General features: G+C 38.7%; 2 protein-coding genes and 1 long non-coding RNA gene across 14 annotated transcripts in view; 1 reads left to right on the top strand and 2 right to left on the bottom strand.

Annotated features, from left to right (window-relative positions):
- Positions 1-1,422, top strand: part of LOC110043911 (uncharacterized) — a 222,544-nt gene extending 221,122 nt beyond the window's left edge. For 8 of the 10 annotated variants that reach the window (XM_089274071.1, XM_089274070.1, XM_089274072.1 and 5 more), the window contains one exon: positions 198-1,422. In XM_089274071.1, coding sequence (XP_089130197.1) covers positions 198-405 — 208 coding nt within the window. In that variant the 3' untranslated portion in view covers positions 406-1,422. The remainder of the gene's footprint in view (positions 1-197) is intronic. The other 2 variants (XR_016202156.1, XM_089274069.1) reach the window with 2 other exon arrangements.
- Positions 1-14,359, bottom strand: part of LOC149102704 (uncharacterized) — a 234,512-nt gene that overhangs the window by 120,063 nt on the left and 100,090 nt on the right. The window lies entirely within an intron of this gene.
- LOC149102711 (uncharacterized) lies at positions 1,218-14,092 on the bottom strand. The gene is made up of 4 exons (XM_089274080.1): positions 13,484-14,092; positions 8,690-8,760; positions 6,872-6,956; positions 1,218-3,011 (listed from the first exon to the last, which is right to left on the bottom strand). The coding sequence occupies exons 1-4, from the start codon at positions 13,719-13,721 to the stop codon at positions 2,977-2,979; spliced, it is 429 nt and encodes a 142-aa protein (XP_089130206.1). The 5' UTR covers positions 13,722-14,092; the 3' UTR covers positions 1,218-2,976.

The raw sequence follows: 14,359 nt of genomic DNA, 5'->3' as shown, positions 1-14,359 counted from the left end.
TCGTGCCGGTTTTGGCAGAACTGCAAGCGCATCTAAAATTCGAATATGCTGTTTAAGTCTAAGTTTTCAAACGTATTTGTTATAAGTCTAAGTTGTCATGTGCTCACGATCATGTGCTTTTGGAATAATTTTTTAAGTCTCTTCATTGGTGGGAAATATTTGTATTTTTTAAGCCTTCAAGTTCTCTTCTTTTTCAGATGCCTTGAAAATGACAAGTTCAAAAAAGTGGCCAAAGAAAAATTCTCAACCTTGGAAGAAAAGCAAAAACCGCCACCTCCCCGCCAGTCATCACTACATTGTTTTTATATTTATAGCGAGAGGTTTGAACTCTCGTCCTTGTGGTACAACTTTGTACGCACGCATGCGCGGTTCGTATCATATATATACAAATTAAAATTTTTCTAAGTCTTTTGGCGGGAACTGTTTGTCTATGTAAAGTTCACTTGTGATCTCTATCTTTCAGATGCCTTGAAAATGGCCAGTTTAAAGAAGTGACCAAAGAAAAAATGTCAACCTTGGAGGGAAGGCAAAAATTGATGTGGAACACCGCCACCTCCCCGCGACCACCACTAACTAGCATTTCTTTTATACTTATAGTGAGAGTTTGGTGCTCCAATCCTTGTGGTACAGTAGCCTCTAGTAGGCGTGCGTACTAGGTGAGTGTCCCAGTTACAAGAACTGTGAGTCCGACTGTATTTTGTGACTGTAAGTAACTGACAAACTTCAGGTTGCCCGACACGAAGGTATCGGTTACTTGTGTGTTGTAACTGTAAGTAACTGATAACTTCGTGTCAGTTTAAGCTTCGAATTACCCGACACGAAGTTATCACTTACTTACAGTTACGACATACAAGTAACCGATACCTTCGTGTCGGGGACTGAACCCGAAGTTTGAACTTTGCTTAAACTTCGGGTTAGCTGACACGAACTTATCAATTACTTACAGTCACGTAATACAGTCACGACTTACAGTTCTTGTAACTGGGACACTCACCTAGTACGCATGCGTATTAGAGGGTACTGAACCACAAGGATGGGAGCACCAAACTCTCTCTATAAGTATAAAACAAATGTGGAGCTGGTGGCGGGGAGGTGGCGTTTTTTCACATTAATTTTTGCCTTCCTTCCAAGGTTGACAATTTTCCAGTGGTACTCGTCATTTGAAGGGAATCTGTAAAAGAGTATTGCAAGCATGGTTTTCAGTAAACTGACACAAGTTTGTAAAGTAATAAAATTAATTTATTTTGTCATATTACAACAAACAAAAACCAAAAAAGATTAATATACAGTACATATCTTTCGCGTACAATAAACAACAGTGTACTCGTTATAAGAGTTAAAGCTAAGTCCGTAACCCTGCGTCTTATTATCTCCGCTGTATTCTGAAGATGTTGTGATCATAATAAAACCTTCATTTACGAACCTTGTGTTATTTTCCTGTGAGAGCTACGACCTTCTTGAATTACCGCGATATTAACAATATGTGCAACTAGATTATGAACTAAGGACCCGCGACAGAGTTATATTACAAAACCTTTGAGAAACATAAAACAACTACATACCGCCACAACACGGCACTGTTTTCCTTCGACAACTACAAAACTTTAGGATTAATTAATTAATAGACTTTCAGAGAATTTTAAAGTCCATTCAACATAACTGCCACTAAATAAACTTATTAATTTCTACTCGACGATTTACTCAAAAAATACGTAAGAAATATTTAAGGATATTAACCTAGCGGCGCTGTATGTGAACAACAGCAACAAGGAAATTAGAATGATTACAGATTAACAAATTAACGTTAGTTTTTCATACGTCTGTCCTGTTATTGATCATGAATTTTGTCATAACATTGTGGAAGTAGATGTGGATCCACGAGGCGATAGCCGAATGTATCCGCAGACTGCTTTGGCAATGTTATGACGAAATTTATTGTCAATAAGAGGACAGACATGAAAAACTGACTTCAATTTGTTTTATACGATAACAAATTGTCAAACTGTCCGCTCTCGCTCGTTGACGCATAGCATAAATTCATGTGTCTGTCTGCTTATTGACAATGAAAATTAGCCAATGAGCGCGCGAGAATTTTTTGCAGTTATCGTAAAAATGACATTTGACAAAATTACTATCTGCACTGTTATTGAATATTAATCAATTTGAATGACTATGAAGATCGGGGCTTTTCAAGATCGTAAACATTTGCGTTTGTTGAGAAAATGTTTCATCGTTTTCTTGCTTTGCCCTAGAAACCAAATTAATTCATCGGCAGAAAACAATTTTTTCCCCTACTCGATTGCGAATAGTAAGGTAACGAAAATTGAAAATTACATTCTTTCAAACAGAGCCAGTGAAACTTGTACCGCAGGAAAAATATATTGGACATTAATTTTATCCTGCAGTTTTAACCAGGCTAAAATGAAGCCCTAATTTTTTCGGTAGCCAGTGTAAGGAATAACTTTCTTCCTGTAAACAGACGATTTTGTCTTCCTTAGCTTACATCACCACTATTTCATGTTGCGGGAGAAACGAAGAACTAACAAAACTGGGAGATTTCCAAAGAATGATACAAATTGAGAATTCAAAATAATTATAACGAGAAATGATATAGTTTTAGTGCTGATAGGAGTTACCTCACAAACACAACATATGGCGCATCAACAGATTTGAATAGAGACAGAGCAGATTTAAAATGTTATCAGTCGAAGTCTTTCCCAATCCTAACCACCCTTATTCCTGCTATGGTAATTGTAAACTTCGTTTTTTTCTACTACGGCGTTCAAGTTTCCTTCTTTTGGTAGCTAATTTCACTATCGTGTCAAGACCCCTTTGTTTGTCACAAAGTCCGATTCCAAAAACTATTTCTCAGCAGTAAGAGATATCTAACCCGTCACTGGTACATACACTATTCAGTAGACATAACAAACCTATCGGCTAGTCAGTCTCAGCCATCGCCCACGGTGTATGATCAATTCATCTTGAGCTTTCCACCCAGAAAAGCGTCCTACCTGGAATAAATGAAAACAATTTCTCCGCATTCAGTTACCACAATATTGCCTATGTTTATTTTATATTATTATATTTAGTTTATAAATATTACATGTATTACGTTTTGCCAAATTCTCGCTATGAAACATAACGTTAGCGAAAATTACTTCTATGGATTTAAATGACAAAACCATAGCTTCATTACAAACAAATTCCCGGGCGTTTTCATTAAAGGTGACAAACAAACAAGATTAACTTTCTAAACTGTTCAGCCTAACAGGTTTTAAAAATCCGGCCGATCCGCACAAAATGTGAGCTAAGCATCAGAAGTGGCCAAATTTCGTGACTTTTCACAGTTATGGGGAACATAACGTGACTTCACGTCCTTAGATTTTCCTTTTTTCTAAAATATACCATGAATCCAAGGTGGCGCATCCAAGATGTATGATCTCTTTTTGGCCAGAAATGACGTGATAACTGCCACGCAATTTGAACTTAACACCAGGTTCGCTTGATTTGTCTAACGTTTAGAATTTTCAAGATGCACGCAGTGGAAGAGAATCTTTTTGCACCTCCCCCACCCCTCCCCCCCTTAACACGCCCAAGAACATTACTGAAAAAGGCCTTGCTACAACCACAACAAATACGATTTAACTTAAACTCTTACAAAAGTAAAAAGAAGCGAATTCCAAAGCGTTGAGCTAAGAGCAGTCCTAAAAGGACAAAACAAAGGAATGAGTTGACATGAAAATGGGGACAGCGGACGGTGGCAAGAGCGCATGCTTCATGATGACATTGTCACCTGCACGTGAATCGAACGTTTCAGGAAAATTAACTAGCACGCATTTTTTCTGATCGTACTTTTTAAAAGCTGCAAATTTTGTGAACAAAACCAGGAGACGAGATCATCGACTTTGGCACAAACGCGGTATTTACGGCAAAATTTATCGTTGATTCTGAATTCTGATATTAATCACTTTTATGATTTCCTCATACTAAACAAAATTATGAAAACTATCTTGCAGTAATAAAAGGAACCAAAACAAAACAAACAAAAACAAGCCAACGCTATTTGATTCAGTTTTGTGATAACATTGCACAAGTCCTGCGTGGTGTAGTGGAGATCATTCTCGCTTCACAGTCCAGATCAACACAGGTTCAATTATGGCTCAGGACTTTTTCTTTTTCTTCTTGTTTTGTTGTTAGACGGGCCTGTTCACTGTTCTGACCTCTTAAAACTTTTAAAGAACAGGAAAGGATATAAGCAAAGCCACAAATAATATGTTGTGGTTAACCACTTCATTTCTCCGCGTGACTTCTAAGAAGGAATCTTCGTCGAGACATATTGAATACTTTCACCAAGGTAAAATGCAATATTAGCAGCATCACCCCAGTAACAGTAACGCTAAATTTTGCTAGAGGAAGCAAGGGAACCAAAATACCAAATCATAAAATAACTGAGCTACTACACGCGCTCTCATTGGTCGATAGGTGTGTTTAGATGAGGGTATGTAAACACGATTGTGACGTTTTAGATTCGCGCGTATTTTTGAGAATTATTTTATAAAAGCAATAGAGTACTTTTCCCGTGTTTACATAGCCTCATCTAAACACTCGCGGGGTAGGGAGAATTCTCGAAAATTATGCAAACCCTCGACTACGTCTCGGGTTTGTATAACTGTCTCGAATTCTCCCAACCCTCCTCGTGTTTAGATGAAGCTATGTAAACACGGAAAAGTGCTCTATTGTTTTAAATATTGACTACAAAACTTTCTCAAATGCCTATCACGTCTAGATTGTCACATGAATACAAAATAAAAGGTCCCTAAGGTCTAGTAAAATACACTTTTTCACGAATTCCACCAGCCAGAAAAAGAAACGATGAAGGGTGTATAGATCTGTTGAAATTCACACAGCAGATTAAACAAATCCTCTGAGAAAAGGATGCTCGTGATCTATTTCTCTTCTCCCCCCTCCCCACCCCTACCAAAATTAACTGAAACGCTCCCGAAGAAAAATCTCTTCTCTAAAGAAAAGGTCCTCACCCTGTAAAGACAGTAGTTTGACTCTGTCGTTTAAACTGTCAGGTGCACCAGATCTCTCATGCGCTGGTGTGTAGAAAACAAAGTCACCTACATATCGATAAATGATCGGAAGAGTCACGAAAGGCGACGACCACGAACCATTTCCCATCGTGCATTTTTGAAAGCCATTAAGGTCATTCCCCAGTATTGCATTGTGCATCCCTACTGCACATAATTTCACGCCTGATTAGTGCGCGCGCCAAGAGGTAAATCGTCATTTTCTCGCAAACGAGTATGGTGACCTATCATTTTTTTCTGTTGTCTTAAATTGAGTAATAAATTTCTCTGTGTAAAATAGATATGGACCAATTCTCGGTGTAGGACAAAAAACAATCGTCGGAAACGTGAATTTAGCAAGCAATCGTGACTACAATAATGGTGCTATTATAAGGATTTATTGGGTATTAACAAGGTGCTGTTGCTCCTAAACAAACATGGGGACCCCTCATTTTTATTTCAAAATTCAAGTTCCTATAATATAAACAATCAATAGGCAAAGTTCCACAAAAATCTCAGTGCAGGTTCTATTTCAGTGGAATGACCTTAAATAGCAAACGCACAATTTAGGGCGACATTTATCCTAGTTGTCTGAAAACCATCAATATATCATTAACATATTCATAAAAGATCTTAGAGTATTCAAATGTAAATTACGCAGAAGCTGTAATATTTGATTGATTAATTGTAATGACAATCACATGTGTACTGAGTGGTGTAGTGTAGATCATTGTCGCTCCTCAAACCAGAGTTCCAGAGGACCACAAGTCTGATAACCACTCGAAGTCTTAATCTTTCCTTTTCCTTCTTTTTTATTTTTATTTTCATTTTATTACCTTCGGTGGATGCGCTTTTTTATTGTTTGTAACCCCTTTCAAAATTTCGATCGAATGCAAAAGAAAAAAAAAAAGATAAAAAAGCGGAACTGTCCGTGGTTGACTGGTACATGTAATGCGAGCCTGACACATTTTGTATTTTTAAATTTCGAGTCTGAGACTTCAAAGTGTTTATATGCGAGACGTTCAGACGTCATTTATTGAGCAAGCCAACAAATCGGAACTTCGAGTCTTTCAAAAAGTCTTGCAAAAAGCGAGACTCCAAGACAGCTTTGAGATCGATTGAGATCGATTTAAAAATTTTTAGCACACACACAGACACACAAATATACTTTTGAATGTCTAAACGATTTACAAAAGACAAACTTTACCTCAACTTCAAGCGACTGCAAAAGCTTTATGCACTGGTCAGCAGATTCATTAAAAACATGAATAGATGGAAGGAAGGAGGGAAGGAGCGAGTGAAGGAGTGAAAGTCAATGTCCTACCTAAACTCAGAAATGACATTTTCTGAGTAAAAAGAGTAATTAAGTTGTTGGACTTGTCGTAGAATTTGATGATGTGGGGGTAACAATCAAGTAAATTCCCAGGGGTAATTCCACCCCAGGGGAACTCCCATATAAATAAGACAGGGTGCTCATCATACCTTAGGGGATAAAAACGGTTTTGTTACCTCTTAGGGTGTTCAGCCTTAAAAGGTCCACATCAAGAGCTCTTGTGGTACCTTTTAGGGTATTGGGCCGCAAAAAAATATGACAGGAGATAACTTATTGTTTTAGAATTGATACCTCTTAGGGGTGAAAAAACTTCAAGCCACGCCCACAAAAAACAGGATCTTGATACCTCTTGGGGGGTCTTTTCAAAATTCCCGACAAGCACCCCCGTCTTTTTTATTTGGGAGTCCCCCTCACGGAGAATCTGTTACATTTTCGGGTTGACCAATGCATAAGAACACGTGTTTACCTGGGTCATAGACTGCAATAAAATCATCAATATCTTGAATGATGGTACATGGTGTTTGCCCTCTTCTTGTCTTATCTTGATTTTTCTCCACATGAAAAATAGAAGGACCAGAAAGATTTAAATCAAATGATTAATGGCTGGCATAGTGTGCTAACTGGTTCCTAACACAAGGAACCTGGCCAGACACTTTAAACAAATCCTGTCTCAACAGGCCCAGGAGCATAAATGGCTACTACTACTGTTTTAGCCTTCTACACAGATGCTGTATGGGCTTGTCACACAATCTTGCATGAAGAGCGTGATTGCGTGACAAGCCTGAAGAGCATCTGAGGCTAGATCTGTTCCAGTCACCCACTAATTCTAGGAACAAGGCGGGGCAAGAAAATAAAACTGGGGGCCACCTGCAATGGACTAGCATCTCATCCAGGGAGAACAGGAATACAGTTCTTTCAATAGGATCTGAAGTGAGTGGCTGCTCTGGTGTAACAACTGTCAGAAAGTAATAACAGGGGCCCAGAATAACTTCCTCTAGGGCGGTGGGGGGCTGGGCGAGGGTGGGTGGGGGGCGTATCATACCCAAATACTATTTTAGTATGAAGAATGAATTACATGTAACATGATCTAAGGATGTATTCTACATTCAGTAGAAAACATGACAAGTTATCAGTGAAGTTTAGAAATAAAATAATATTTACCACAAATGACTACAACTTTTGCCATAGATCTGTCTTTAGTAACTTCAAGCTTAAATGGGTACTTTTTAAAGTCTATTCTTGATTAGCAGAATCTACTAGTACACTAATGCAAATGCTGCAATGTGATTGGCTGAGCTACATGTACTCATATACTATCAGCCATTAGAGTGCAGTGGCTGTCGGACGTCCACAAAATACGACGTTTTTATTGTTTTCCAAGGTTTTGGAATAAAGTTTAGATGTAAATGGATAATAATATTAAATTCCTGAGAAGTCTAAAAGAAGGACATTAACGGTTTCTTAACTTTAAAAACTTGAAATTATTGAAAAAACGGGTGTGCACGCATAAACAACTGGAAATTTACCAAGGAGAATTCAATGTGTGCGATTTTGTTAAAGCGTAAAGTTCGATAATGTTTGGACAAATAAATAGAAACCATTATTTGCGTTTAATTTAGTTAGAATTCTATTAAAACAATTAGATCATTCGCTCTCGATTTCTATGAGGCAATAGTTGATTTGGCCTTCGGCCTCATCAACTATCACCTCGTAGAAATCTTGAGTTCATAATTTAATTGTTGATTAGAGTTGATTTAAAGATCACAAACAAAAAAAAAAACCAAAATCAGAGGTTCATCTTTCCATTTGCCATTTGCTGTATATCAATCTGTCATGGATATGTGGGTAAAATGTTTATCGCCCTGGAACTCCCTTGCAATCCCTTCAGGGGAGGGGTGTTGGATGCTACAGATAGGGCCAAAGCTTCCAACAACTGACCAGTCTTGACCACCTTGGTAAATGGAAAACTTATTTGCCCAAAACAATTAATCTGGTCTACCCCACCAAGCACATTAATGACAAGTACTCAAGTCATACACCCAAAAAATATTATTTTCCACTATGTCAGCTATCTAAAAATTTTGACTACATGTACTTGTACTTGAAAGTGAGATTAAAACTCATTGTTATGACAGGGTTTTTTTTTTCTCACTTGCTTCAACTGCTGCAATGGCTTTTTCAATTCAACAACTAGAATTAACAGGACAGATAATCTCTGGCACTAGGAAAAGTAATATGCTTGTATAGACGTATTTTTTCACAAAAATATAAAACATTTCCATACCTGGGCAACTGTTATTACTGAACTCTTCCTTGTAAGCTTAACAGGAACTATCATAGTGTGGTACTTTTGGACTGAAATAAATAAATAAAAATATTATAATAAATAAATAATTTTGAAAATAACTCAACTTTATTTAGTACAAATGGCTCTTGTACAGTCTCGTACTAGTGCAACCAACCTGCACAGCAAAACATACATTGCATCTCAATAGCCTAAAATGCTTAATTTTTGTAATTGATTTCAAATTATGTATCAAGCCAGTAAGACAAGAAATAAATTATTTAGAAAAATGGCTCAGTTAGATTCAAGAGGAAGTCTAGTGAGCTGCAGTAGGAGAGGGGGTCGGCAGGGGTGACTGGAATGGAAGGGGTATGCCAGAGCTTACATGCAGGGAGTTAGGGAGGAACTAAACCATCTTCTTGATGCTCTGTTAACAATAAGTGAAGGAAAACCTCCCTCGCTGTGGGGATGCCGTTTCCAACATAACAACAGAGGAGCTTTGGCACTTGCTAGGTCTTAATACATTCTGGAACTTTTAAATGAGTATGAGATAGATGATCCAGTCCAAACAATGAGAACTGAAAGAACAGCCGAGAAATAACAGTTAGACGAGCACAAAGCAAATGAACACCCAAACTCAACCCAACCAAACAACCAGATTGCTGAAAGTGTAGAGAAATGCCTGCACTCTACAAACAGATGCAACCCCCCCCCCCCCATCTAAACAACCAAACTGAATGAACAGGCAAATTAATGCAAACAAAAACAAGGATGAACACACCCAAACTGAACAAACAGATAGCTGAGAGAACAGAAATCATCTGTATTATAAAACTTCTTTTCAACCTGATTAATTTATGAAGGAGAAATTACTTGGTGCTATGATACCCTATAATTTTTTCCTAAAAGTCCTTTTATTAGTAACAGAAGAAGAAACAGGGAAAATTATAAAAAATTTTGTAGAATAGATTTTGCTTAAATTAAAAAAAATGGAAATTTGGCGATTCCACTCCACAATTTTTTTTACAATTTCACCAATGCATTACGCATTTGCTGTTGAAAATGTTTTTGCATTCAAAAAGTAAGGTCACTGGATCAGGTTTTGAGATATTAGCTTTGTGGTTAACAAATATTTCTTGCATGTCCTAAGCGCAAATTAAAATCTCAACTTTCCAAGAACACCCCTCGTGCACGTGTGAAGGTGGTCTGCTTATCAGTTAAGCCTGCAATTCCATGCGAATAAACACAAATTAATAGAGTTTTCTTTTTTGCTGTTGTTAGCAGCATAAGCGGTAGAAGAAGAGTACACTGAATACCCGAAGGTGAGACTGGCCAAGTAGAAAGAACAAAGAAAACATGAAAAGTAGTTTTTTCCTGCTCTTTGTTTAGATTGATAGCCAAGGCGATCAATCGCAACATCAACATCGCAATTTTCCTTTACGCTCCAGCAGAGCGGTTTAAATGAATGTTTTTCCTTTGAAGCTCTTTGAAATTCCCTGAAGGATGGATGTTTTCGAAGGTACATGGAAAAATAACTGATAACACATTAACAGCTTACTAAACTTGGTGGAAACAAAGTTTCATGAAATAGGCCTCATGCCGCCATGTTTTCTTTATTTCTGCAAACTTTAAATTTTGTGCGCCATCTCGCAATCCTTCAGGTGATTGCATGATGCCTCGCACTGAAGTGCGCACTAGAGCCCAGGCATCTCATGGAAATATTACTGTTTTGAGCCTCCTTAAGGGAGGTCCTTCTTAATTGGGTGATTCCAGAAAATATCCATATGCTACCACGGGCGGCATGGACATTTTAACCCCCCTTGCCTTAGGGAATTCCAAAATGTTCTATCCCCCATACCCTCTGAATTCCAAAATCGATAACCCCTCCTCCCCTCCGGAATTTCCAATTTTTTTTTCAGACCCTTTGGAATTCCTGTTTGACTGCCTAAAACTTGCACTGAACGGGAAACTTGCGCTTTTTTCCCCCTTGAAGAAAATTCTGCTCACAATTTTCGGTCAAGCAAACAAGCAACTCAAGTTTGTTACCATTTAATAAAGTACATCATAGCTTTCCCTTCTAAGTGTGATCTTGAAGGTCTTGAAGTTGCTTACCACCAAATAAAACTTTTTGTTTTCATTTCATTAGCTTCATATTTTCAGGAGAGAAGATCATGTTGATACCAGTGGAAGATGTAACTGAAGTTCACGATGTGCAGTCTCCCGCCATATATTGAAAACTGCATTCATCGAGGAACTGCTGACCACTAGCAATGCAGCCTACAAATCTGTCAGGCATTCCATTTGGAAACAAGAGACTGGTGCGAGTTTTTCTCACGGATCGACAGTTTTAGATTGGAAAGAAACACAGACTTGTTTTATATTTTATTAATCTAATTCATCCACTTTAAGGCCTCTTCAATGTGGAGCTCGCTGCACTATCCATCCGCTCACTTTTCTGCATGATTGCTAGCACCTGCCTGATTGATCTTTATCCTGCTTCAGCGGTGGGTTCGCGCTTGATGATTTACAAACTGGAAAATTTATCAGATCAGCGATTTAAAGCGAAGCTTTTGCCATCTTCCCTCTCTGGAAACTCAGAGCTGAAACCCCGCCATGCGTTTGGGATTCCAAACTACATTAACCCCCCCCCCCCCCCCCCGCCCCCAATGCCTTCAGAATTTCAGTCCAACAACAATTCCCCTCTCCCTTGGAATTCCAAGATGTCACCCATGGTATGGTATGAGGGGTGTGAAGGGGTAAAATGGGAACTGGGATTTGCCCTTTTTTGGGCTGGGAAATGGGATTTACTACACTGGAACTGGGATTCAACCACTGAGAATGGGATAAACAATTTTGAAAATGGGAAAGGCATTTTTATTTTAGCGTTCTCTGACCCTATTTTTTGACACCACTACTTAATCAAGCCTATTCTTTTGAATAAAGAATTAAAATTCAGCATCATTAGACCTCAGTAGACACATAGAATCATCATATTTTTTTATTTCCGCGTTCTAGCAATCAGGCTCCACACAGTCTTAATATTAGAGACTTTTAGATTCACGTTTCCCGCGAACGGCTAACTGCTAGGGATCACGTAACCAGAGCCAGACGTCACATTTGAGGTTTTCAACTCGCGTTTTGAACGTCAAGAAGTAGGTTTTCACATAAGTCATTTACCACAAGCTTTATTGCCTTGAATTGTATTTTATGCCACGTACAAATGCTGAAACCGAATAAAATGACCCTTTTTCTACAAATCGGATGAATGTTTCAGGCAAATAAGCAATTACCTAGCCTTTTGTTGTTATTTGAAGAAAGGCACTTATCCTAAGTGGAAATCCAATATGGCAGCGGCTTAAGTCGAATGTGTGTTTTGTGATGCTTTAGTTCTTTAGAAAACTACACATGCTAGAAAACATTTTTTTTTCAAATTCAGCATTATTTTGACAATTTCTACTGCATTGACAGGATGATTTCTATTTGCTCCAATTGACTTCAATCTAAATCTGTTTTCATCCGAATGGTGAACGGCAAACGTCTAACCTCAAACCGGAGTTTGACCTTTGCAGTAAATGTGGTCAGCAGTTTGTTGTTGATGGAATGATATGTGCATGTTTGCAGGTGGCGGGAATGTGACGAGTACAGCAGCAGCGAAAGTGGAGACAGTGAGTCTGACGAGGATTGTGCAAGTGGTTTCAATATGGTTATGCCAACAAGGGTTGGAAGACAAAGACTGCTCATCAGAAGAATGAGAGATTTTCTGCAGTCACAACAAAAGGCTAGGTAATTGCTTATTTCCCTGAAATATTCATCGGATTTGTAGACAAAGAGTCACTTTATTCGATTTCAGCATTTGTGAATCCAAACGACGTCAGTCCGCACTCTTAATTAATTATGCACATTAGTCTGCAGACAATCACTGGGAATGGGATTTTAGATTGGTAACTGGGATTTGGACCAAATTTAAGCTGGGAACTGGGATTTGGTATCCCCCTTCATGACCCTCTGGTATGGATATTTCCTGGAATCACCCAATAGACCTTTCTCGCTCAGGCGTTTTGTTTTCCCATTACAGACCACGTGATATTCTCTAGAGAGTGGTTCTTTTATCCATCTTAAAATTATTTATTCATATGCACATGACTATATGAAAATTTGAAAGGAAGAATTCTCAAGAGTATCATCACATGGTCTGAAATTGGGCAACAACCCGCCCAGTCAAAAAAGCTCTATTAGATTCGGTGCATGTAAAATGCGACATTTAAACAGGCCTTAGCTTAAGTCTTAATATTATGACTATTTGCCCTCAACCCCAAAGGGGGGGGGGGTACTTTGGGAATTTCTGGGTGGGGATGTGCCGCTGGGACTCTGGACCCTTAGCCTATACAAGAACTAGTTCAGCTGAATTTTGCTAACCTATACTAGAGTAAACTCCCCAAATCCCCCCATCTATCGACACTGTTGAGGCTGATTTGCGTAGATTTAAACTTGCCGATTTGATTTTTTTATATTTTTGAGTGGCAATTTCCGGTTTCCTTACTCTAGATAAAATCTTCAACCAACCAGTCAGTTTTGTGAAAAATGATACCCTATTCTAGACCCAAATGCTCTGATTTATATACCCTATCCTAGAGTAAACTGCTTGAAAACCATACCCTTCACAGCGGCACATACCTATATAGAACCCCCCCCCCCCGCCCCGCCCGGGCACTCAACGAACACGACTTGTAAATAAAACACATGTTTGCGAAATATACAGCTAACGTGATCAAAGAGTCACATGAACGTTCATACCATTTGCTTGTTTCTTTTTCCATGTGATAACAAATCCCCCTTTCTTAGATAAAGAAGCCCATCGACGCAGCTGCTTTCCTGTATCATTTGGACGGTTACTTCCTTGCCAATTTAAACGTACGGCGAGTGGAGTGTCATCTTCAGAAAACTCTGAGCTTGAACCGTCCGGAGCTAAACCTCCTCTATCAATGGTTTGACCCTTGTCTGAGATCAACCACTTCGGAGCAAACATTTTCATCAAATAGTTGCACGACAGTTGACTTGTCCTTAAATTAGCTCCTCATGACTCTTATATATACGATCTTGGTAACCGACTTTTGGCTAGAGACGACCACGTGAGACTGATCCTGCTAGCGCGCGAATCACAGTTTGCTCCCCAAACAGGGTAGAGTGAGATGATGCGGAGGCTTCTAAATTCACCAAAACTGCCCTAGAACGTTCTATCCTGCAACTTTAAAACAACAGATCTAAATGCATAAATTTTTTAAAACATTTCTTGGAAACTACTTATAAAGCAACCTAGTTATTTGACCTGACTTTGGTATGGTATCGATACTTTCCCCACTCTACAGGGTGTACATTGTTATGTTACTTTGTGACCAGGCCTTGTTGATAATCGGCAACACCGAAAAACCTACGAATTGTAGCTTTCAAGAATACACTCAGAAATGATTTAGGAGATAACCGAAGATTTCTCGGCTGGCTCAAGTCTTGAGGTAATTGCTGCATGCTTTACACGAACACTCAAAAAGACATATGATGCGAGAAAGAACTTTGTAGTGTTTCCGCCGATAAGATGCCGCAAGCCGCAACTTTGCGATAACATTGATGCTAGTCCCGCTTGATCTTAGACATCATCATCAAAGATGGTATTTT

This window comes from Orbicella faveolata, unplaced genomic scaffold (genome assembly GCF_042242905.1).
Source record: "Orbicella faveolata isolate gen_17 unplaced genomic scaffold, um_ofav_v1 contig_35, whole genome shotgun sequence".
NCBI lineage: Eukaryota > Metazoa > Cnidaria > Anthozoa > Scleractinia > Merulinidae > Orbicella > Orbicella faveolata.
This window is presented reverse-complemented; position numbering and strand designations above follow the sequence as displayed.